The sequence below is a fragment of the Vanellus vanellus genome (genome assembly GCF_965231255.1).
Source record: "Vanellus vanellus genome assembly, chromosome: 2".
Taxonomy (NCBI): Eukaryota; Metazoa; Chordata; class Aves; order Charadriiformes; family Charadriidae; genus Vanellus; species Vanellus vanellus.
The window spans coordinates 116472687-116495564 of NC_138906.1; the positions used below are offsets into that span (position 1 = coordinate 116472687).

The window sequence follows — 22878 nt, forward strand, 5'->3', positions numbered from 1 at the left end:
CATGGTGCCTGTGTAAAAGAATGACTAAGAAACTCAAACCCCAGTATGAGTATGCAAATAAAACTCTTTGCTCATATCCTGACCAAAAGGGAACAGTCCAGATCCAGTATTTGGATCCTCAGTTTCCCAGCCCTTTTCCTAATATTTGAGATCGCCACCAAAATAAATGGTATTCTATGGTTCTGTTCCAGCCTGTCATCCACAAAGTCCATAGATTAAAGAACAGCAGGAATACTGACAGCAACAAAATACTTCCAGTCTGAGATAGAAATAATTTTTAAACAAAAGGAGGAGAAATATTTCTCCTTTGGACTCAGACCACAAATGGGATGTCTCAAGTACATGAAATTAGAGTTCAAAATGGAGATCTGCAAATAATTTCAGCTATATGGCTTTTGCTGCACACGGTCTAACACAGAGTGCTTGCTGCAGCAATAGTGCTGTGTAATAATTACTTGCAAAAATAACTTCTCTGTGTCCACATTCATCAGTTGTCATTAAAGGGCTCCTGTGACATTAAATGTAAGTCTGCTGTTAAAGTGTGGGTTGTAATGAGAAAAGGGATACTGAGTTAACATCTGAATAAACAGGAGGAGATGATCCATGAGTGACTGATCAAGATTATTTTCACCCATCATTGTTTTAATGTGCAAGTCAAAAGTTTTCTTAGTAAAGAGAGCAGCTTTGGGAGGTGACTGTACTCATAGTGACATGTCATTTTAATATTTGGCTAAGCAGGAAAGCCTTATTTTAAGTTTGGAGGGGGATAGCTTAAATAGCAATCTGTTTTGTCGCTACTAGTCCATTCAGGAAAATTTTCAAAGTGTAATCAAAACCACATCCATCATATAGCATGTCAATTCCCTGTTCCTGTCAGAAATATTTCTATGTAAATCAAATGTTTTTCTTTCTGTTCAGAGAGTGCTATGACTTCCAGAGGACACCTGCCAGAAACACTTTGGTTTTAATCTCAGCTCCTATGTGGCTTTTTAGCTTGTTTCCCTTCTCCGAAGGGCAACAATAGCTGCCTATGTAACTTCTTATCTGCCAGGATGAGTCCTCCTTCTTGTCTGGAATGTGGAAGGGAGTGGGGAGCCAGCAGAGCCCATCAGGTCCAATATTTGGTCAGCCACCGAGGAGGAAGGAGGAGTCATTCTGCTGAAGCCCTACCGTGTCAGGTCCTCTGTGCGTGAATGCTGTCAGGCAGTACCTGATTCCGATCTGGGTGCCACCTCAGTATTACTCTTTTCTGGAATTTGTTATAGATTTTGTCAACAAGGGAAGATTTTTCCCCAATGAATCTACTTGTCATGAAGGCCCTCAGCCACCTTTAACATTTTCTGCCCTGATGGTAGTATTTGTCCTTTCCTGAGCTCTGCTAGTTCACTCAGTAGCTATATACAGCTGTCTGCTCTAGGACCTTACTGGTGGTATAGGTGCCTCTGAAGGCCCATGCAGGATAGCAAAACAGTCCTAACCAGTCCAAAGTCACCGTCTTTGTCACCTAATGATGTTGCAACACAGCCTTTGACAACACAACCTATACACAGGAAACTATTTTGTATAGGAAATATTTATCCTGTGTATTACTTTCAGGTCACAATTTTACCTTTAAATGCTCTGTATGACACACTCATGTCTTTCCAGTTAACATATGAAATGAAATCTGTAGGATTAGTTGCAGAGTGAGAATGAATCTGCATAAGTAAGGACGGCAAATGGCTTCAAAAACTTCAGGAAGCAAACCCAGAGAAGATTAGAAACAGAGCAGTGCCATCCCTGCCAGGTGGGTCTGTCACCTTTTCTCACGCCAGTTGCAGGAGTTTCCAGCTTGTTCCCAACCCACCTCTCCTGGCCACAGCACATGGGCTGTGCTTGCTTGGTGCCTCCAAAGGACCCGTGTGCCCCATACAGCACTGCTGATCACGGCTGTTTCCTCTTCCAGTGCCAAACTGTGAGTTCTGCAGGCTGTTCTTCGATCCGTCCCTCTCTCTCCTCATCTGCTGGCACTTTTCAGTTGATAAGGCCCCCTCTTCCCCGCAAACCTTTGCCTTCAGCTTTCCCGGCCCCCATCCTCTGTCCTGGGGGCAGCACACAGAGGACAGTGCTCATTAGGGGGAAAAGACGAGGCTTGATTTAATCACCCGTTTTCTAGGTAGAAAAAGCAGGGGGGCACAGAAGACAATAATGTTTTAAGCTGATTATGTTACTTTATTTTTTGTGTGTGTTAGTTTTATACGCATCTGAAGGGATTGCGCCAGCCATATGGATAGCAAAACTTCTGGTTTCTGGGAAGTTTCCTACTTTTGCTTTAAAATGGCTGTCAGAGTTCTGGGGTTACATTGTTAAAACTGACCACAGAGGAGTGGAATAAGTGCAGACTCTCGATCTCCACATGAAATATTAAGTAAACTTCTCAATGAAGCAAATCAGCAGAACTGACATGTGGTTTGATCTGAATTTTCCTTTGTGGTTTCTTTTGTCTCAGTCTGATTACGCTCCATACAGTCGGTTCCGTTCTTGCCCTCGCTGGGAATGATCCTCTTGCTTGTCTCCCAGAACTGCTCTTGGGCTCACCTACCCGATGCTCCTTTGTTCTGTATGTTTTTCCATCATCTTACCACTCAGAAAGTGACCAGGCAGTGCCTTTCTGAACATACAGTTCCTATTTCAGCCAGATTTCACCATCTTGTTCCATCCCTTGCTAACCTTTCTCCTCTAGCCATTATGAACGTGAACAGTTATATTTGGCCTATTGGTATCTCCTTTCAAGACCAGGAACTTTCTCCACACCTCAAGGTATCTCAGCACCAAGTAATTTGGGATTCTCAAGTAGAAAAGATGAAGATAATAGCTTTCCTCATCAGTCAGATATACATATGCCACACTATTCTACAGTGCTCTCAGCAGCACACTAATTTCTGCCATTCACTGCTATCAGAAGACACTAACAATCACGGTTCCCTTTTCAATAACAGTAACTTTCATCTCTCTACTCAGCTTGTCTTCCCCATTTGGCCTTTTTCCTGAGCCACATGCAAGCAATTTTGATCTTTGTATTAAACTAAATTCTCTCCTTCCTTCAAAACACCCCAACCAACTTCTACTACTACTACTAGTTTGCTTCCTTCTGACTCATCCCAGTAGGCTCTTATGCCTTCCCATCACCTAAGAAACTACCCTATAACATTTGGTTTGGACTCTCCGTCATCACTATTATTGCCCATCGCACAGATTTCCTGAGCTCGCCCTGTAGTGGGAGCCCCTCTGCTCTCTCCTCTGATCAATTGCTCCTTTCATGTTGACAGTCCCACTGCTTCCTGTTGAATCTCAAAAGCTCCCTTTTCAGCGAGCGAATCATGAAAGCACTTTTGTTTCATCTTTTTCAGTTTTTCACCAAAGACAGTTGAAACTAATTTCAACCTTTGCTATTCTTTCACAGTGGGTAATTAACGGCAGTATTACCAGTGCTTTCCTTTCTCTTGATAGTTTTTATGTGTTCTTGAACTTCGTACCACTTTGTGTACTAATTATTGCTTGTATACTAGTTATGCAGGCATCTTTCCCATTAGGATACCTGCTTCCCTTAGTCCATAGCGATTCCCTTTTAGTGCCATGACTTCTCTTCTGTGGCAGCCCAGAAAGGTCGTATCAGACTGTGATGTTTGGTCCTAATTCTTTCTCCTCTGCAATCATATCAGCTTGCACCAAAATATGTTTCCGTTGGATATATTCTGACTGCTTGGACTGGATCAGGAATAATCTGTGAACAGATTATCTTGTGCCATTCTGTGGATTCACAGATCTCAGATATAAACTGGGACTAGAAACGCATGGAATGTAGCAAAGGCTGACATCGCTGAAATTGGCTTAGAAAGCTGAGAAGAGGCAGACTTGTACAAAAATGTGCCAGGAGAAGGGGAATGTGCTGCCTTGCACAGCACCAAAGCTAAGAGCAGGATGTCTTGGGATGCAGCAGATATGCAAAGGGTTGCCTGGGTCAGGCAGCTGAAAATGGACCCCTCTGGAGTGTGGAATAGGCTCAGAGTGCTGATTCCAGACAATTTAAAAGACGGAGACTTGAAAACAAGCAGGCTTGTTGCATAACACAGACATGCACCAGAGAATAAACCACTGGATCGATGCCTTGCCACCAGTGGAACCACAGATGTGGAGCCAGAACTAGTTCACTTTCATGACTTGCCATACCCATGCTACTTCTGCCAGGATCTAGGGTAGGGACAGATGAATTCTCCCACAGTACGCTGTAAAAACACTGGCAGAGCTACACAGCTTACTGCAACGTTACAAACCCTAAGCACCACATCTGGAAAAATGGAACAGGGTGAAGGCATGACTTGGCTCACACGGACATTTGTACACCCCCTTCCCCACAGTGCTTGCCCATTATCCTGTCATTCTCCATTATGGTAAGCTAATACAACAGGAATGTATTGAAGGTGTCCCTCTCTCAAATTAATCCTGTACCGGAGAGGTGCTCTGACTGGGGAGCTGAGGGCAGGGAAAATCCATGCATGGAAAAGCAGCGTGATTGAAAGGCATGGAGTCATGTCTGTTGGCATGCTTGGGCTGTGGCATAACAGCTCTGCTGAGAGGGAGCTAAAAATTGGCGAGACTACTGTCTGAGGGTGGGGTTAGGCAGAAACCTGAGCAAAAACAAGCATAACGTGTAGCACAGACTTCATGTGTTCCTATGTACCGCCCCCTGTGACCATCACCACCTCTTAAAGTTATTTAGGCTTGACAAATGCTAATCCTCTAAATTGGGCTTAAAGCTTGAAACATTGCTTCAGGTACTTTGGGCACTGAAGACCATTCTAGGAATCTGAGGAGCTTGTCCATGGTTTTCCACACGTTTTAGGCCTAGGCTGTACCTGCTGTATAGGGCTTTGGCCATCCTTCTGTTCAATATTTAAGGACTGTTTGAAGAGGGAGGAGGTGAAGACAGAGGAAGAATATATACAATCTGTGCATTACAGTTGCTTTCCCAGGTCCCCATTTGCTCTGTGGCCTTTCCCCAGCTGAGGGAATTTTTGATGTGTAGTTGCTTCCTGAGTTAAGCAGTGAAGGAGTTCATCCCTTGCCTGCACACACCTCAGCCTCATCAGCAATAAGTTATAGCTGTGATGGAGATTATACTTATGCTCCACTAGATGTATAGTGGAGGAAACTGTAGATGAAGGGCAGAAGAGAGCATCTTTCAGTTCCATTTCAGTTCCTCCATTGCCTGTGTGTTCTCAAGACCTAGAGAAATTCACCAGCTAGAAGTTTGGACCCAAGTGAAGTGGAGAGTGTAGACAGCCTCTTTCTCTTACACATGTCCTTGCAGAACATGGTATCCAAACCTAATCAACAGAAAATTAGGAAACCAGCACCTTAACCCTGCCTCTCCATTAAATCCAGATAGAGCAGTTGCCCTACATAAAGAAAAAGAAAAGGAAAAAGAAAAGGAAAAAGAAAAGGAAAAAGAAAAGGAAAAAGAAAAGGAAAAAGAAAAAGAAAAAGAAAAAGAAAAAGAAAAAGAAAAAGAAAAAGAAAAAGAAAAAGAAAAAGAAAAAGAAAAAGAAAAAGAAAAAGAAAAAGAAAAAGAAAAAGAAAAAGAAAAAGAAAAAGAAAAAGAAAAAGAAAAAAGGAAAGTTCTTTTTGGCTGGGATAATTTGATATTAACACATCAATTTTTTCATTCACATCCACCCTCCCATTTAACTTGTACTTATTTGCAATGACCTCTGGATAGCCAGAGGTCATGCTGCCACCTTGAGATTTTATCCTGAAGAAGAGGACCTGTTAAGAGTTCCTTTCCATTGATACAATTTTCTGTCCACAGAGTTATAACATCTATTCGTACACCTGACCTGCACAAATGAGAATAATTTATTCCTTGAAGTGGGATATATAATCCTTAATAAGTCAAATCCTCTGTTAGGAATTGCCATAATGAATAATGCAGCGTACAAAGTCCCACCATCAGTTTGCGTCTGCAGTTCACTAGTACTATATGCAATAAAAAGGTAACATTTTGTATGTAAAAATGAAACTGATGTCAATCATCATATGAGAAGGCAAACCTCTTAATTGAACAAGAAGAAATGCAAATAATAAGGGTATGTACAAAGTAGAAAAGGAGGTTGAAAAAAAGAAAATCATTCCAAACCCACTTTTACAGTTCAATAAGAAAAATGCTTCCTAGGGGAGAAGGCAGGCCTGGCTGCTTCTAAGGAATTTTTTGCTTTGAACAAAATGCACAAATTTTATTGGGCTTCACACTGAAGAGGCCCAATGTCACATTCTTCAGGAACTTTTGAGTTACAGAGCGAGGCACATATACTGTCTCTGTCTGTCTCCCCTTGTGCTCCCATGAATCTTGCCCTCCTTTAACAGTCCAGCTTCAACAGGAAGAGTAGAAAAAGGTGTTCTTCTAGAACAGCTTCTGGTGTAAGAGCCTTGAGCCTTCTCAGGCTCAAAAGGAAATTGCACAAAATCGCTGTTTGTAAGCTCTAGATACTAAACTAGAATGCAAAAGGCATGAATCTCATCAGTCGTGATTTTGCACAAGAACAGAGAATCACAGCATGGGTTGGGTTGGAAGGGACATTAAAGATAATGTAGTTCCAACCCCCCTGCCATGGGCAGGAACACCTTCCACTAGACCAGGTTGCTCAAAGCCCCATCCAGCCTGGCCTTGAACACCTCCAGGGATGGGCCTCAACAGCTTCTCTGAGCAACCTGTTCCAATGTCTCATCACCCTCACAGTAAAGATTTTCTTCCTAATGCCTAATCTAAATCTACCCTCTTTCAGTGTAAAACCATTACCCCTCGTCCTATCACTGCACTCCTTAATAAAGAGTCCCTCTCCATCTTTCCTGTAGCCCCCCTTTAGGTACAGGAAGGCCGCTATAAGGTTTCCCCGGAGCCTTCTCTTCTCCAAGCTGAACAACCCCAACTATCTCATAGGAGAGGTAGGTGCTCCAGCCCCCTGGAGCCCCCTGCCACTGGGCTTGTACTGAACTCAATGCTGTCCGTCCTTGCTAAATACAGTCAGCGTATGACTGCTGGACTCAGCCCATGAAGGAGTGGGACACGAGTTAGGCCCAAAGACATCATTACATTGTAGATTGCATGTGGCTTTAGGTTGGAAATAACAGTGAAGCCGTTCAGCTCAGCCCAGAATATAAGTATTCCAGAAAGAAAATAAAAAAGGCCACTCCAGACAATTAGGCATGTAAGCAAATAGGACAGGAAAAGTACAGTTCATTCTGTTAAGAGCTCAAAGCCTAAGTTCAGTATAACTTGAAACCTGGAAGTCTTAAGTTCCTTTGCAAAACCTGTGTGTCCATGCTGATGGGACATTGGTAGATGATTAAGTCATTTGTTACCTTAGTTGTCTCATGTTCTTAAAAACAGAAGTTCCTTTCAAGCACGTTAGGATGGAAACAGATCTTCACTTGTTAAAAAGTGAGTTGCAGGCACAGAGCCAAAATTTGCCTGTCAAACTTGTATGAGTACTGGATTTACTGGTATGGATGTAGACTAGGATTTGGCCAATACAGCTTGTCCCAGTCCCAGGTGTTTTAAATGGCAATAACATGCTGTACTCTGGCCAGCCGTTAGTGCAAGGATTGAGGGTGTCTTGGCAGTAAGGTCAACAAAATAAAGTTGACTCAGTTCCTAGGCTTATAAAACCAGTCTCGCTGAGGCTTCGGCACTACTTTCACCTGTGTGATTCATGGTTACATAGCCACCTGCAGCTGTAATTACCCCGGGTAAGTGTGAGGTTCTCTGGGAACCTCTCTGAGGGCTCTCAGTAGCTCACTAATTTGTGCTGCTCAAGGAATTGATTCAGACCTCATTTCCTCTTTCTCTTCATGGAAGGACTTAGCCTGCTGACACATTTAACCCAGTCACCTCCAGCTACGCACACGCATCAGTTCTGTCCACTCAGGCATAGTGCCAAAGCAAGATGCCCGCATAAAACAGACTTCTTTTGCAGCCGCAGTAGCAGAATGTAATAGAAGCTGCGTAAGATGAGATAAGCCCCAGCTTCTGACATCCAAATACAGCATGAGGCCTCTGAAGGGCCATTAGAGCTGCATTTATACCAGGGTGCAGGCCTGTAGGCTCTCTGCAGCACAATCGACATTAAACAGCTAGATTACGTTCATCCGTGCCTGGAAGGGTCAGCAGAAACTTCCGCGCTTCCACAAGGGAACAAAATCCTTCTGGTACGTTATGAGAGGCTTTCCCTGATTCTCTTCACAGTACACCGATGTGGAAGCCTTTCTGCTTAAAGCAGATAGTTACCGAGGCTGGAAGCGAGCTCTCTCACCTGCCCGCTTGGAGAGCTGTGGCTCGGCTGTAGTCAGAGGCACGCAGACCATATGGTGCCCAGATGATGTGTAATAGCATTTATTCAGTGGCCTGGAGATCTGATGTTCCGCTGGCTGGTAAAAGGAACAGCTTCCCTCTGAATAACAGTTATTGACAGATGCCGGCGCTTGTGTTTGCTCTTTTGTGACACCGTGCCCATGTAACGCAGCCAAGAGCTGCATGGAGGCGCTGCGCAGACAGTGACACAGAATGGTGATTAGCAACTTGATGACAACAGAAGCCAAAACACAAGATAAAGCACAGAGTGTAGTTAGCAAACAAGGTACAATTGTCTCCTTTTGTCATTAGGCTGTGGGATAAGAAAGGATGAGGCAGCCTTGGAATATTTTGGTTGCCGCTTGTTATCTAGAGCACTGCTAACAGAAAGCTGCTAAATCAGCCTGGCCAAAGCCAGAGGTGGAAATGATGTTCTGATGCATTAGAGAGGGCCTGGTGGAAGCTGTTCAAACATAGCTTTTGTCACCTCTACTGAAAAAGTGCTTATTACTTTTATTATGGAAATGCCTTAAGACATTATGTTTTCAACCCCCCCCTCCCTCTGGTTTGCCAGACACTGTACAAACAGAGGGAGACCTACTCACCTGTCTGGAGCTCTGAGAGCGTTGTGAGCATTGGCACAGAAGCTGCTCTTCAGACAGCTTTTTTTTCAGTGTAGTAAGAGGAAATACGCTCAGCCTAATAGCAAAATATCTACTAAAGTCAACTCAGGAGTCTCTCTCTCTCCCAATAAAGACATAGCCTATTTCGGGAGTCCAAACTGCTTTTGACTATGGATTACAGGACAGACTAGCTTTGCCCAAAGTTTCTATCTTAACTCTGCTTTTATTTATTACTTGACTACGGTAATAGCATATTGTATAAGATAATATAACCCAAGATTGTACTGTGCAAAGGGCCCCAATTTATTTAATCAATATGTCTCACGGTGTCTGGATGATTACATACAAAATGCCAGGGGCAAAAAAGCAATAAAAGCAATGAGACACTAGAAGTATTGTTCAGATAGCTGTGTAATGATCTTAAGCAATTTAATTTTCTGTGTTGAAAGTTAATTACTTACTTTAGGGAAAGACCAATTTAATGTCTTCTGTCAACTAAGTGGCTAAGATTCATTAAAAGGAACCCATATTACAAATACCTTCATGCCACATTGCTTTTATTTCCAGGGATAAAAACTTCTTGCCCCTTACCCCCAACCAACTTCTATTCTAAACAGATTTATACAGTCTTTTTCTCCATAGCTTCTGGGCACAAAAGCTTGAAACAAACCTTTGTGGGCCTTGTAAGAACATGTCCAGATAACACAGGTGTCTGACATCAGCCGCATAGAGCAGAGAAATGCAAGGAAATTCACCAAATTAAAATTTCAACTGCCACAGAGATAAAATTGGGCAAACTGTATAGGACAGTCATCAATGTAATATTGTTTAGAGTCAGAAATTCAAGCAAACTGTACCTTTTAAAAAAAAATAATGTAAAAAACCCCAAAACCTAAAACCAGCAGAGTCAGGAAATGAGCCAGAATTACGTATTGGTATGTAAAGATAAATATTGGAAACTCACATAATGTTGCTGAAATGGCCTTTTTAGGTGTGCCTCTCTGAGTTCAGTACAACTTCCCTGTAGAAGGAAAGCCTGTGAATAGGCTTAAGAGAGGCATGGAAGGATTGGAAGAAGAAATAACTAAAATAAACACACCCTAACCCATACATAACAGCATCTCCCAAATGCTTTCCTTGCTTTTATCGTCACTTTAAAAACCACCAGTAGGTAACAAAAACATTCCTGCAAAGGGTGTGTGCAAGCACTAAATCTGTCATAGGTAAGAATAATCCAGAATCAGTCACATAGGTGTAAAGTATCCTCCGAGTCCGGAAAGCAATCGTGAAAATAAGCAGCCAGCACCCCTTTGTTTGATATTTGCTCTTTCATAGCGATACTTGAGATCAGTGGTGGAAGAGGCAGAATTACCTGCCCTGAAAACCTGGCATAGGGTAAGATCTTCCAGGCATCACTAGTAAGAACATCAGCCAAAAGAATCTCCTATTTTCCTCACACACTTACCTACTGCCCTCGGATGGCAGTTTTGTCATGTGTCGCCCTGTTGCTGCGCCGCCAGGGATGTGCGCAAGACTCTGATTTGCGCCTGCAGCCAAGAGCCTGAAATGTCTGAGGTACCGACGTCCCATTTAGACACTGCCAGCATTTTCAAAGCTGCCACTGAGTTACTCCTTAATCCTGGGGGTGCCTGGATTTCTACTCATCAGAATTTGCAAAGCCTGCCTTAGAGCTCATTAGCTGCTTTGAATCTTATCTCCGGGTGAGGCCTGAGGTGTGGTACACAAAGTGGGGAAGGGAATGCCTTTCTTGCTGGAGGGCCTCGACCCTTAGGCATGTGTAAAGCTTGAAACAGGAGGGGTAGATGCAGACCACTGACATGTGGAAGGCATTTAAGTGCTTGCATAAAGGACAGGAGGTGGGGAAAGAGGGAGAGAGAGAAACACCAAATATGAAACAGAATCCTGGAAGAGCTGCTGAGGGTTGCAAAAGGGGCAGCCTGAAGAGTTGACTAGGCACTGGTGTCCGGCTCTTGGAGAAGGCTGACTGCTGGGATCTCACCTAAAGACTCATCTCTCCGATCAGCTGCATTGGGAAATACTTAAGTGCCTCAGCCTCTATCTGCTCTACCCTTTCTGGTGTTTTAATCTTAATTAGGTTGGTTACCCAAATGCTGTGTCCAGAGCTTGGTGCAGAAAATTTCAGGGGCAGCAGGCTGCATGCATTGCAACGGTAACAGAGTAAAAACAAGTATTTCCAGCAAGCTTCTGTCTTCTGGTTACTGTCTTACCCATACTGCAACTTGCCTCCAAATTCGGCTACAGCTGCTCCAGGTAGGGTTTTTGCTAATCATGCAGTTATAACTAGCGCTTCACGGCAACAGCATATCCTCCTCTTTGGGGGTTCAGGTAGCCCATAGTCATCTTCTAGTAAATGAATCAGAGTTCTGCATTTTTGCAGTGCATTCCTTACTCATCCTTTTGTACAAGTTTGGTGACTCCTCCTTCCTCCTAGGTCTGCATGTCATAGGACAGCCCCAAATACAGCTGCAGGAGTGCTGCTGGGATCTGCCTCACCGAGGCAAAGAGGCTGTGGAATAGATAGATGGATGTGCTAAAAACCACCAATGACAAGCACCAGCAAGACGGATGCAGTTTGTGTACCTACACATTACAGCAGAGAAAGTAGTTATTAGTTAAATTCTAAGCTTATGTTCAATTAGTTACAAAAAAAACCCATGGAAAGTCTGAAAGAAATGTCTTTTGACAATTGAAAATAGCATTGCTACTGTTTTATCTTTTTTTTTTTTTTAATTAGCAGAGGAGGAGGGCAGGCAAAGTAGGAGGGTTTAGATTCATGGCCAAGTTCCCCTGTTTGCCAACAGGATAGCAATAACAGTATTATAACTTGTTTTGCACAACATATGTCTCAGGTTCTAATAAATATACAATAACTTATCCCCTAAATCAGTAAAAGAAACAGGCAAGTACTAACTGCAAGTAATTTTGTTCCATTTAATTGTCTTCCAAAAACGTATCACAAGGTTCAGGAGCTTATCTTGCTAACATGAACCTTGTCAGCTCCCCTTTGAGCTGACTCCAGCCCTGTAGCTTTGAAGCTTGCTACGGCTGTGGGGCAGAGAGCTGAGCAGATTTCTCAGGGAAATCTTGTGTACGTGTGCGTGGGGGCAGCAGGCAACGACTGCGGTCTCACTGTAGCTTTTTGCAACCATTTCCAATGTCACAGTGACCTGCAGTTATTTGGAAAGGAAGTTTCCAGCTGCAAGCATCTTTAATTTGCAACTCTTATCTACTCACTGAAAGAAGCCTGCTGGGACTGGTATGCATCCCCATTAAAAGTTGTGTGAATGCTTTTTTTTATATTTTTTAAATACTCACTTTACACGACACTTCTGATCTCGTGACGATTACATAGAAATTCCAGTTAGGGTTTGCCTTTCACAGCTAATGAGTGCTACTAAAACAATTTTTATACTTAAGCAATGGGATGCGTAGAGTGGAAGTTGAGATGAGTCAGGAGTGAGCTAAGGTTACGTGAATAGCAACACAAACCATGCCTGCCGCTAGGAAACAGCCCAAAAAGGTCATACCAAGTGCCTAGTATTTAGACGCTACCACCCTGGTGATACAAATTCTGTTAAGACTCTCAGGGTTTTTAGACCAAGCATCATTCTATTTGACATTTGGATGTTGGCATATTCAACACCCGTTACTTGGTATCTGGAGGAGAGGGAAGAATGCTTGACATCACCGGTGCTATTCACAGCGAGGCACGCCTGCCACGCTGACAGATGCTGCCCTCTCCCCATCTAGGGGAGTTAGGCACTAAAATTAGTAACTATTAAAACAAGCGTACTGAGTACAGATCAGCTGAATCCCATCAACAAGAAATACCGAAGAGAAGGTAAGGAGTCACCACTGCTCTTTCTACGGGAGTTAGGGCTGTGATTCAGCAGGAGGGACAGCACAGTGTACAAAATGACTGCCCCCGGCACAGAGGTAGCCGGGATGCCCGAGGATAACCAGGTGCTGAGCCACAGCAGCTTACAGCGCACCACATTAAAGCAGAGCAAGGGCGGTGACAACCTTTACAAGTAATTACCTACACAGTGTGTGCAGGGGGGTGTTAGGCCAGATACAGGATGTGCGAGACAGTTCCCTGGTGAGGCTCCGCTTCTCACAAGCGGTCCTGGAGAGGAAACAGTTTATAAGCTAAAACTCATTTAGAGTTCAGCTCTGTTGCCTTCACGATGAGAAGAAACCAGTGTTATCAGCTCCACTTGTGAATCATAGCTTTTGGGAACGTCACCCTGAAGAGCAGGAAAGAGTCTTTCTTCAGGTAGAATTGATCTCTTTAATCTCTTCTGCTGGGATCATTGCCTAAGCTCCTTCATTTGCCAAAAAAGAAAAAGGAGGAAAGAAAAAAAGAAGCACAATAAGAAACACAGCTGCTTGTGATGGTTCCACCCTCCCTTATTCAATTGTTCAGCGGTTTAACAGTCAGCCTGAATGTTGCAGACCTACTTTTAATTCTCTCTTCTAGCTGAGAGAGTTCAAGGCCACATTGTTCCAGCCCTCCACTCAAGTGACCTAGCTACAAAACAACTGAATTAATAATAAAAAGAAAAAATAAAAGGAGAAAGACATCCCACCATAAACGCCTTCATGTTCTGCTGACCCACTTCAGTAAGAACACTTGGAGACTCTGTGTGGCTTCTCACCGAGACTGATTTTGCCAGGACTGAGGACTGCAGTTATTCTGTAAAACTAGTGTTATTGGTTGCAGACAGATACAGTCTTTACAGCACCTTCTGCATCAGCGGTGAGCAGCGCTTTAAAACTTCATTGCAAGAGAAATCTCAGGCCTCTGGATTACCCACCAAAAGTCCGTTTTTATCCATCTCTGACACGTTTGTATCAGCGCATTAAATGCCATTAAACTTGAGAGGGTAAAACAAAGCTTCTCCCACAGGCGATGCTATACAGCAACACAGCCCTGGCCCATAGGCAAGAACTGTGATTTAACAATTGTCAATTATTGTTATAGGTAAATACCAGCTGCCTCACTCCTAGCCTTGACAGTGTAGCTTATATCACAGGTTTTAGTCTTTCATATGTAAACAAAGTTATGCAAACATATAAATTTGAATTTGGGGTAGTTTTTCAAAGCTAATCTTTCACAGCAACCGGAGCACTTACTGAGATACCGAGAAAGGCATGCGCAGTGTACCTGGTTTGAGTTACAAAGGCAGCCTGAACTCCCGTAGAAAACCAGTCTTTTTTTAACATACACCACACGTGTGTTTGTACATACGTGACTGTAACAACGGCTTGCAGGTACCTCTTTTAACTTCCTTTTGTAATGAATGAATTTGATTCAAGTTTCAGTGCATACGAAAGCTGCAATTTGCCAAATCCTGACTGCACTAGTCCTCGTTGCGGTAGGAGCAGAGCTTCTGTGGGGACTGACCGTATTCTTCTCTGTGTGCTGCACCAAAGGAGCTCTTCGGGACTCAAAAAAACCCAACAAAAAAATTGTGTTGTGAACAATTTGCCCTTCCGCTTAGTGCTAGGAGCTGTAATGCCACCTACTGATGGCTCTGCATAGTGGCCTCAAGTTCCCAGCCCGCTTCCTTCAAAGGAAAGCCAGGCGGCCACCGCAGACATGCCTGTGGTGCAGAGGGCAGGAGGGAGGCTGTCCTCAGCTGGTGGGCTGGTGAGGACCTAGCCGACTTTGCCTCCTTCAGGCACGGCAAAATTGGTTTCACTGACAGTTTACAGAAGTTCTTTTTCGAGTTTGTTATCCCTACCCCCTCTATTTAAGTATTTTCAGAAAAAAAAAAAAAAAAAGCAGCAACTGAGAGAAAACTTATTTTTGAAGCATTTGGGTTTCTTCTGTCTTCTCTGAAAGCGTTTTGAACCCTTTCCCCCCTCTGTTTTTCAGCATGTTCCATACTTTTCTTACAGTCCTACTGTTAGCATCCTGTGCTGCCTTATGTGTCCAGACAGCCCTAGTTCTTTTGCAAAGCTAACTGGGACGGAGGTAGAGCAGAAACTTCAGAGGTTTTTCTTACAGGTACCAATGAATTATTTTTATGGCATTGTTCTTCTCAAAAGACTATAGTTCTGATAGGTTGTTCATGAAAGAACAGTGTATTTCTAAAACAAATGATCACTGTCCTAAATTTAATACAAGTTCCATTTGCAATAAGCAGCCTACCAAGAAACAGCAAAATGCTCTCAAGCCAAATGACATTTCTTAATTTTGTAACCTAAATACTTAAGGGATAACAATGTAATTCCTAGAAGTGACAGAACCAACTCTGATCACCCTTTCTCTCAAGACCAAAAAGCCAGAACCACAAGTATTCAGATTATGGCAAAGTTGTTTCAGAGGACTGTAGCAAATATGCTATGCATTCCATACCACAAGAACTAGAGGATATAATTATGAGAAATGGAAGAAAAAGGAATGCCTCCTTCTCACACACAAAAAGCACCACTCTGAGCAGAGGCTCTTCAGAATATATTGTATACTGTTTCATTTGGAAAGCAAGAATAATATTTTCAGAAAGAAAAGAAAAACGACAGAGACAGCACACCTTCCTTCTTCATCCAGCCCCATTCTCACTGTGCTTTGAAAAAAAAACGGAAAGAGGAAAGAAAAAAAAAAATGGTTGCAATGAAATGTAACAAAATCTGTATTTTAAGTCCTGCAGATGTGGTAAGAAGCATCACTCAACCATTCTACTCACAAATGGTATTCTTTTTTAAGAAAACACTAGGATTTACCATGCAAGTTTGTAAAAAGCAGTATTAATATTGGACTCAGAGTCAAGAAATGGAGGCGCTAAAGTGGTAAAATACTCCCTCAATTACATCTGTAAGATTTAAAATTTTTAATGTGTGAGTCTAGGACAGAAATCATTAATTTACAATGCACTAAAATTTGAAGAATGGGAGCTTCTTAATTGTACATGCTCACCATAGTAAGTGAAGTGCTCGGTTGCTGAAGTACAAAAATCAGTATGCTTAAGTGACTTATGCTTCATTTTTAAGGCAAAAATAGGTAACAACACAACTGCATACAGTTGCAAAAATATTTACAGATATGATTAGATAAACAGTTCACTTCTAGCATGAAAATTTTAATGACGTACTTAATATAGCAGAGTTTTATTTGAAAATTCCCATTAAAAAATGTAAAAATCTAGCCAGGATGAGTAGCGTTCACATTTTTACCTGGGCCTCTGCACTCATCGATCTTTGTCCCTAAACCTCTATCACCGTAAGCTGCCCTCTCTCCCTGCCCATTTCCAGTCTTATTACACAGGTGCAGGTGTGCCTGAGCAGCCCCAGAGTCCACAGGTGAAAAAGCTGGAATGTTAAAAATGTATGCAAAAGGTCCCAGCAAGAAAAAAAGAAAAAACAGATCCTGAGAAATAAAATTACTAGGGGGTGGAAAAAAAGCCATCTGCAGGTATCAGGAGATTTGCTCAGTCATCCTTGTCTTTCGCTCCATGTTTCAGGATGCGCGTGAATTCAATGTAGTTGAAATTCCCCTTTTTGTCGATGGGTGCCTCTCTGTACAGCTCATCTACCTCTTCATCTGTGAACCTGTCTCCCATTGTTGTCAGCAGCTCTCGCAGGTAGTCCTCCTGAATGAACCCTAGAACGAGACGTACAGAGAGAAACACAAAAGGGAACCCATTTCTTAGCCCAGTCTTCAAAAGCAGTAAGACAGACATAGTGACAGACAGGCAATTCACTAATACAGCATGAAATATATGCATTTGCACCAAGAGCCAAAAATACTTGCAAAGGGGAAGGGAAGTTTGATGCATTTCATACAGATTTTTGAAAAGAGGGCCTGATCTGCTGTGATCTAATAATACCTATTTCCATCTACTGATCTTCAACAGCTCAAAGTAGAAAAACAAGTTCCTGTCACTGCTAGTCTTAATTACACAAGTTGTTCTCTTAATTAAATTTATATTTTTCTTGACTTAATTAGATATATTTGTGCATCCTCTATAAACTAGTTTCCTCTGGGGACTAAATAACCACTGGTTGGCTCTTCACTGCTGCACAATACTGTTGCTGGAGGCAGTTTACATGGATACAGTGGGCTGCTGGCAAATGTCCAGGGAAAGAATTTATAGCAGAAAGTACTTTCAGGCAGGATTGAGCAAGTTAACTCAGGAAGGAGGAAGAATGTTTACTGTGGAGAGGTAGAGGTGGAGAAGCTAGTCAAAAAAAAGGTAAGATATATTCAAGTTATTTATTTTATGCTAAAATTTTAGCAGAAAAATTTGGAAGAAATTAACAAAGATATAAAAACGAGCAGTTGCTAAGTATGTTCTGTTAATTCAATTTCAATAGACAGGCAGAACCACTGGTTGCCAAATAATTCCAGGAAAGTTTAGACTTTAAAAAAGGAATGCACATAACAAATTGCCCAGGGAAGTTTTGGATGCCCCATCCCTGGAAGTGTTCAAGGCCAGGCTGGATGAGGCTTTGAGCAACCTGGTCTAGAGGAAGGTGTCCCTGGCCATGGCAGGGGGGTTGGAACTAAATGATCTTTAAGGTCCCTTCCAACACAAACCATGCTATGATTCTATGAAATGGTAGACATAAGAATGCAGAAACTGCTTAATGTTGAAATAAGACCTACCATGCCTTTAAATGCACAGCAGTTGCTTCGTTTGAGAAAGAAATCGGTTATTGAACTTTAGTTGGAGAACTATCAATAACAGAACAGAGGAGGTAGAAGTATGTTCCAAAAGAAATATATGTAAACTGTGCAGCACAGCTGGAAATCATAAGTGGACACCCACATCAACTGATGTAGATTCAATTAGAATGTGATTAAAAAAAAAAAAAAGTTGTGCTCTGGAAGGAGAGTTGAATAACTTAAGCAAACAGTTCATTAGAGAGACAAAACCAAACACGGAATCAGGGGACCAAAAGGCAGGCAATGAGCATGACAAATTATCATGGGGTTGGTGTATGCTGCAGGGAAGGGAAAAAAAATGTGTTTCAGCATACGCTAATTAAAACAGCATCATATCCCAGTGTAGACAAGCCCTTGACTACTGACTCCAAATGAAGAAGGCTAACAGCAATGTTCTACTTAAAAAATGGGGAGAAAGTTCAGTTAGCCAGGCCCATCTTAATCTGGTCAAATCCTGGAGTTGTCTCTGCAGATGTGCGTAAAGAAAGGAAAAAAATAGCTAAATCAGATTAGGCTTTTTATTTCTGCAGTCCTATAGAGACCAAGTAGTGATGAGAGATGACATAAGGGTTAGTATTCAAAGAATGCAAGGCCTTTGGTACTGCAAGTTTAGCCTCAAGAACTTAATTGCTTCTGTCTGAACAGCTAGGTGTTTAGACACTGAACTAGGTTGCCAGACTAGGAATACACTAAAAGTTTTAGCAGCGCCAAATGGTAAAGCAAACAGTGCCCCCACTCTCCCTCTCACACAGCTTCAACGTAGATGGGGAGCAACAAATTAATGAAGCAAAATTTAAGATTCAGCACGTGGCAGACAGCACAAAACAGATGACAATGCAGGATCAAAGAGCAGACAAAAGATACACCAAATGCAGACAGATACAACTTTTACACTAATTTCATAACACTACATACGACAGTAACACTGAAGCAATATACCCAACTAGATTGCCGATAGAGGAAATATAAGTAAAAACCAACAAGTACAACTAACTGATCCTTATCAAGAGGATCTGATTTGTATTAATCCCTTTCAAAAGAACTACACTGATGTAGAGCTAGAGAATCAGGCCCATAACACACACATGAAGAGTATGAAGTGAAAAAAAAAAAAAAGTTTGACATAGCCAGAAATGCTTTTGTTCATTTTCAAAGGAACAAACTGATCACAAGCCAAATCTGAGAATAAAATGAATGAAAGGCAAACATAACATGGGTTCTACAAATCCATTGCGCGCTATTTTGAAGACTGCATTTTGACTATTATGAATCAAAAATCAATAAAACAGCGTAACTATCTAACACATTTCCTGGTTAAAATTTGAGGATGGCATAAGACACAAAAGAGACTGTGGAACCATTATCCTCAAATCATCCTAGGACTAGACTAAAACATTTACCACACAGAGTTGAAAGATAATAAAAATCAATCTTATCAGTACATGGGGGCCTGAACTAGTAACTTATTGTTTACATAGACGTAGAAGGTTACTGTTCAAAAGAACTGGTAGCACAATAATTTTCTTTATATCCCAATTCACAGGCTCTTGTTTTGGAGCACACAAAAAAACCCTGTAGCACAGTGAGACTACCTGTGGAGCGAAAATAATTAACCTACTAACAAAACTTCCTTCTCTAGGAGATGGTAAAGAGATTTCCCTTGAGAGGGAGGAAGTCAATTAACATTTGAAAAGGCCTTACCAACAGAAAGCCTGTTTACCTACATCTCAGCAGGAAGGGGATGCTCTTTGAAAAGGCAAAAGGTGCTAAAAATACACACACTGAAAATAGCTGTTTGAAATGGAATAATATCCTTTGAAAGGTTCATAGCACATATCCACAGGTTAGACTGAAATATTGTGGTGGACAGCTGTGAGGAAAGTTATAGGTGCAGTGAGTAGTACAGAGGCTACATAATTTCGGCATGCACTAGTAAGATGTGTTTACAACATGTCAAAGCGCTGATGTTCTGTAATTCCGCAGAATTGCCCTAAGGATTCATCCCTGTTTGCTACGCACTTCTCTGGAATCTTAGCCTACATGAATAAATAAATAAAAGCATAAACTCTAACCTCAAGATTACAGAGAGAACCTTGAAAGTCTGATACAGTAAAACTGAGCTCTGCATTTTCCTCTTTCCCCCCACGTTGCTATGCAAGTCAGTCCAATCTGTCTTCTACCTTCTAGACCCCACCCAGTTTTTATCTTTAGATCATTAAGGCTACAGCCCTTCCTGCAGTCCGAAAACAAACTGAGCTGTGGGTGAGGGCATGACACATGGCATTTGTCATCACAATCATAACATACACTGGGCAAGATGAGGGTTTAAAGACTTTACGGAGTCTGGACGGTCTGTCTTGAAATATTACAAACATAAAAGAATTCAGATGCACCTCAGATCTACTGCAGGGGAAGGACAAACTCAGTTGTACTATAGATTTCACACCATTACCTTTTCAATGCCATAGAAAATGACATATTACCAATTTGAATTCCTCACCTTCTTAGAGCAAATGCATCTTATTTTGCACTTTGAGGAACATACACACTGCCCAGTTAAAAGATTCTTCAAAGCCTCACAGAAGAACATTACTCCTAGTCCTAAGTACTCACATAGAACAGCCAGTTTTTACTTTCACTAAGTAATAAGTCAAATTCTCATTACTTGGTAGAATATGCTATCTAGAAGGATTACTGTATCATACTTCATTTATAAAGGTCCAAAAATTAGCATAGTATTTAGAAACCCAAATAAAAAATGTAAAAGTACAACCCCCACCACCAAGCAGCTGAGTTTCACCCACATACCTGTTGCTTCTTCATCAAAGCAAGCAAAAGCATTCCTGATGACATCTTCTGGATCAGTGCCATTTAACTTCTCACCAAACATTGTGAGGAACATTGTGAAGTTTATGGGGCCTGGAGCTTCGTTCATCATGGCATCCAGGTATTCATCCGTTGGATTCTTTCCTACAAGCAAAGGGATTCATAGTTGGTTTAGCTTTCAAACTAAAAGAAAACTTAATCTGAAAAGCATAATACAAACTGGGACACCTCGCATAAGCTATCCCAAGCTCAGTACTTCAATTTTAATAGCACAAGTTTGCTTGGCAACCGTAAACAGAAAAGTGACATTACCAAGGGAGGCGAGCATATCGTGCAAGTCCTCTTTGTCAATGAAGCCGTCCCTGTTCTGGTCGATCATGTTGAAGGCCTCCTTGAATTCTTGAATCTGCGACTGATCAAACATTGCAAATACATTGGAAGTGGCACGCTGCGGGCGCTTCTTGGTGGTCTTCGTCTTTGCCTTTTTGCTAGACATGTTGATTTTTGGACACTAGGGAGAGAAGTAAATACAGTAAGTACAGTAACATCAGAGTTACGACTTAAAAAAAACTGTACTAAGGTTTAACGTTAAAGTTCATAGACAGAAAACACCTCTAACACACTTCACACTTCCACTTCCTCTCATCAGAACATATTTCCCTAATCAAGAAATGAAAAAGAGAAGCAGAAAATACAAACAAATGAAAGACAGACTCCTAACTAAAAAAAAGTCACTAAAAGAAGATTTAAGTTAAACTTGCACTTCAGTCTTCAAAGGGATAGCTTTTGTCTGGGATCCCTTCTTGATACGTGCACCTGCAAGAACTCAGATTGGTCTCAAGTCTAAAAGAGCAAAGCAAGGTTTTAAGAGCTGTCATTAAGTTTGTGAAAGCTATCCATCTGTATGGATACAGATATACAATAACTACGTAATATTAGGTAGTAGGGGAAGGAGAAACTCAGCTCAGTTCACCTGAACTCTGAAGCGCCTATGCTTGACACGACAGCAGTAAGTAGTTGCTATTTGGCATAATGTCTGTCCTTCCTTTGCCTTCCATTATTTAAAACACATTAAGACTAGGAGAAAACTGTGCAAGCTACGTGTCTGCTCATACCAGTAAGTTCTGCCTGACCTCCATTTACTTTTATGCATTTAATATTAGTGAAATATAGTACGGGCCTGGCATACCTGAAAATTGACTTCTGCTGCCTACTCCTTTAAGCAAAAAGGAAAAGCAACCAAATCACACTGCTTTTGCTCATCTCCCTAGAAAAACCGCTCAGAAAAAGGTGTCTTCACCTGTTACACTCAGGCTGAGCTTGGGTCTGAACAATGCAGAGCAATGGCCCATTCCATCGCTCCCCCTGTCATTTAGTTTACCTGTTGCTCAGCCTGCTGAAATTTCCCTCATACAGTGCTGCAGAGCAAGCCGAAAGATTTTATAAAATGAACTGGGTGAGAATGCATTTGCCTTTTAGGGAGGGATGGATAGAGGAAACCTACACACAGCCCCTTTCCGCTTTAACCACAGAAGGCTGCAACCTGAAAACAACCTGGCCACCACTTCCTTGCCCTAAGCCTGGACTTGTGAGAAGAAATCAAGCTCGGCAGCAACGCTCAGTTCCCCAGCAAGCACAGCACTGGGGAGATTGTTTTTTCTTTTTTAAAAGATTTTTTTTTTTTTTCATTTTTTCGACCCGGTGGAAGAATCTCTCTTCAACAGCGGCACACCGCCCTAGGCTTCAAGGCCGCACAGAGTCGAAGAGCTCTTGCCCTCCCCACGAAGAGAAAATGGCGCCGGGGGCCCTCCCTCGACCTCGCCGCCGGTGGAGGCTGAGGCTCCGGCAGCCACGGATGTGGCTGCCGGAGCCTCAGCCTCCACCGGCGGCGAGGGCGGCCGGGCGCCATCGCTTCTCCTCAGCAGCAGCTGCCCCAACGGCTGCCGCCAACGGTCCCAACGGTCACTCTCCCCGCAGCCCCTCAACCACCCCACCCCCAACCGACAGCGCCCACGCCCCTCACCCCAACGCTCGCTGCGAGAACCCCGGTATGAGACACAGGCGGAAAGGAAGGAAGCGGCGGTGGCAGTAGCTCCGGTACTTCCCGGAGAAACCATCACCCTCCTGAGCGGCGGGTAGGGGACGAGCGTCGGGGCCGACGGGGCTGCGGCGGGAGAAGGGGCGGAGGGCAGCGAAACGGCGGCGAGGCCGTTCTACTTAACGATCGCAGTGGTTGTCGTCCCCCGCCCCGTCTCCTCATGGCTGCTGGTTCGGGACGTCCCCGCAGCCGCTTCTCCTCACCCCCCTCCCCCGCCTCCAGCAGCGTTGGT

General features: G+C 42.7%; 1 protein-coding gene across 1 annotated transcript; it reads right to left on the reverse strand.

Moving 5' to 3' along the window:
- Positions 1-15788: 15788 nt before the first annotated feature.
- LOC309686365 (myosin regulatory light chain 2, smooth muscle minor isoform-like) lies at positions 15789-22598 on the reverse strand. Its single transcript, XM_082499016.1, has 4 exons — positions 22572-22598; positions 20861-21059; positions 20531-20692; positions 15789-16657 (listed from the first exon to the last, which is right to left on the reverse strand). The coding sequence occupies exons 2-4, from the start codon at positions 21042-21044 to the stop codon at positions 16485-16487; spliced, it is 519 nt and encodes a 172-aa protein (XP_082355142.1). The 5' UTR covers positions 21045-21059; positions 22572-22598; the 3' UTR covers positions 15789-16484.
- Positions 22599-22878: the final 280 nt, after the last annotated feature.

Excerpts from the sequence above, each read along its gene's own strand:
- LOC309686365 (XM_082499016.1), bottom strand. The coding sequence starts at position 21,044 with ATGTCTAGCAAAAAGGCAAAGACGAAGACCACCAAGAAGCGCCCGCAG. Across the intron at positions 20,693-20,860 it reads CGATATGCTCGCCTCCCTTG|GAAAGAATCCAACGGATGAA; the intron begins GTAATGTCACTT and ends CTTTGCTTGTAG. Across the intron at positions 16,658-20,530 it reads CTTTGATGAAGAAGCAACAG|GGTTCATTCAGGAGGACTAC; the intron begins GTATGTGGGTGA and ends GTCTCGTTCTAG.